The 2,343-nt window shown below is 70.6% G+C and overlaps 1 protein-coding gene across 1 annotated transcript; it reads right to left on the bottom strand.

The window, feature by feature from the left end:
• Positions 1-21: 21 nt before the first annotated feature.
• On the bottom strand, positions 22-2,181 carry EMIHUDRAFT_123603 (hypothetical protein; the record flags this gene model as incomplete). The annotated part of the gene is made up of 11 exons (XM_005777145.1): positions 22-606; positions 669-782; positions 822-1,019; positions 1,153-1,182; positions 1,225-1,254; positions 1,297-1,326; positions 1,369-1,398; positions 1,441-1,470; positions 1,513-1,632; positions 1,718-1,804; positions 1,922-2,181. Coding segments are annotated over 11 exons (1,514 nt in total), but the record flags the coding sequence as incomplete, so codon positions are not given.
• Positions 2,182-2,343: the final 162 nt, after the last annotated feature.

A 2,343-nucleotide genomic window follows, 5' to 3' on the forward strand; every position in this document is an offset into this window, starting at 1 on the left:
CTGCTCGTGCCCCTCTCCGACGAGCGCGCGGGTGGCGTCGCGCATGGCGAGCGTGTAAAAGGCGTCGCCGAGGCAAAAGGCGGGGAAGAGGCGGTAGAGGGGCTGCAGCTGCTCGTTGGCGTCCGCGGTCGAGTCGATGAAGGAGAGGATGAAGTTGGCGATGACGAGGCCGAAGCCCGACACAAAGTGGAAGGCGATGAGCGCAATCAGCCCGGACGAGGGCGACGAGAAGAAGAAGGAGGAGGCGGAGGCGAAGGGCACCGCGGCGAACCCAAACAGGCCGAGCGACAGCGCGGTGGCGCCGAGCACCTCCGCTGAGCCCGCGAACGCCTTTGCGGCCGCCGGCACGACGCCGCGCGCCACGCACAGCACGGCGAGGGTGGCGAGGAGGACGGCGGCGTAGAGGGCCGCGTCCCAGAGCCAGGAGGAGACCCAGTAGGCGACGGGGCCGACGCCAGAGACGAACTGCATCTGCTTGGAGCCCGACTCTCGCTCGAGCAGCAGCGGCGTGACGAAGAGGGCGCCCACAAAAGGCAAGGAGCACCTCCCACGCCGCCGCCACGACCAGCACAGCGGTCTCCGCGTGGAAGAGTGCGACCAGTGAGCCTACGGGGCATGTCTCGGACATGTCCTGGACGTGCCCTGGTCTCCGCACGGAAGAGTGCGACCACGGTGATGCCGGTCGCCCTCTCCTCGCCCCCCCACAGCCCGAACGTGGCTGGGAGAGGCAGCGTGAGCCCGGAGTCGCCCGCCACGTAGTACCCCGGCTCGGCGTAGAGAGCCTGCTCAGCAGCCGCCCGTCACTCGTCACATATCTCAACTGCGTGGCGGAGGCTCCCGGCCTCGGCGTCCCAGGCCTGCCGCATCCCCCCGCCCCCCCCGTCGTCGATGATGAGGAGCAGCGGCGGCGACGCCGCGAGCACGAGCAGGACCGAGCGCGGCAGCCAGGCGGCGCCCCACGAGGCGGTGGCGGTGTGGCGGGCGGCGTCGGTGGCGACGGGGAGGTAGAGGAGGAGTGCCTGATTCATTGTGATTGACCAATCACGGCGGGCGGCGTCGGTGGCGACGGGGAGGTGGGAGGAGGAGTGCCCAGTCGTGGAAGAGCAGAGCGCAGAGGGCGGCGGCGGCGGCAGGCCACGGCCCCCCGTACACCAAGCTGAGCACGAGGGGGAGGGGCAGCGCCTACAGGAAGGGTCCAGGAAAGGTCTAGGAAAGGTCGTACACCAGGCCGAGCACGAGGGGGAGGGGCAGCGCCTACAGGAAGGGTCCAGGAAAGGTCTAGGAAAGGTCGTACACCAGGCCGAGCACGAGGGGGAGGGGCAGCGCCTACAGGAAGGGTCCAGGAAGGGTCTAGGAAAGGTCGTACACCAGGCTGAGCACGAGGGGGAGGGGCAGCGCCTACAGGAAGGGTCCAGGAAGGGTCTAGGAAAGGTCGTACACCAGGCTGAGCACGAGGGGGAGGGGCAGCGCCTACAGGAAGGGTCCAGGAAGGGTCTAGGAAAGGTCGTACACCAGGCCGAGCACGAGGGGGAGGGGCAGCGCGTAGAGGGCGGCCAGCAGCAGCAGCGGGGGGAGCGTGCGCTGCTCGGGGAGCAGGTCGGCGGCAAGGAAGCCGCGCAGCTGCCGCCGCACCTGCGACGTAGCACAGTCTTGTGGCTGGTGTGTTGCAGCGAGGCGGGAGGGGGTCGCGCAGCTGCCGCCGCGCCGAGCGCAGCACGACGAGGGAGCCGGCGAAGAGCAGCGAGCGAAGCAGCAGCTCCTGCAGCACCGCCGCCTCGCTCTCCTCCTCCACCACCAGCGCCACCTGGAGGACAGCTCCGAGAAACCTCCTGTGTAGTGCTCCTGCCCCTCTCCTCCTCCTCAAAGCCGCCGCCGCCGTCGCCAGCGCCGAGCCCTCCGCTCCCTCCACGCCCGCCTCCACCGCCTCCACCGCCTCCTCCGCCTCTCCCACAAACGGCACCGCCCCGCCGCCCGCCCCGCCGCCCGCCCCGCCGCCCGTCGCCACGCCAGTCGCCACGCCGCCGGCGCCGGCATCGGCCGCTGCCCGCTGCGGCAGCAGCTCCACCTCGAAGAAGTACTCGTGGCGCGGCAGGCCGCGCAGCCGCGCCTGCGTGGCAAGCTCAGTCGTGTGAGCAACTACCTGCCGGTCGCAAGGAGACACTCCCTTCTCCTCGGCCGCGCCTAGAGGAAGGGGCGAAGACGGGTGGGCGGGGGAGAAGGTCAAGGGGAGTGCCGTCGAGGCGAGAGGGGTGGAGGGGGAGGCCAGGTGGAGCGGCGAGCAGCTCCTCCCGCGGCAGCGCGTGCTCGCCTAACAGTCTCCTGGTCAGTCACTCCTGCTAGGGT

The sequence above is a fragment of the Emiliania huxleyi genome (genome assembly GCF_000372725.1).
Source record: "Emiliania huxleyi CCMP1516 unplaced genomic scaffold EMIHUscaffold_2688, whole genome shotgun sequence".
NCBI classification, from domain to species: domain Eukaryota; phylum Haptophyta; order Isochrysidales; family Noelaerhabdaceae; genus Emiliania; species Emiliania huxleyi.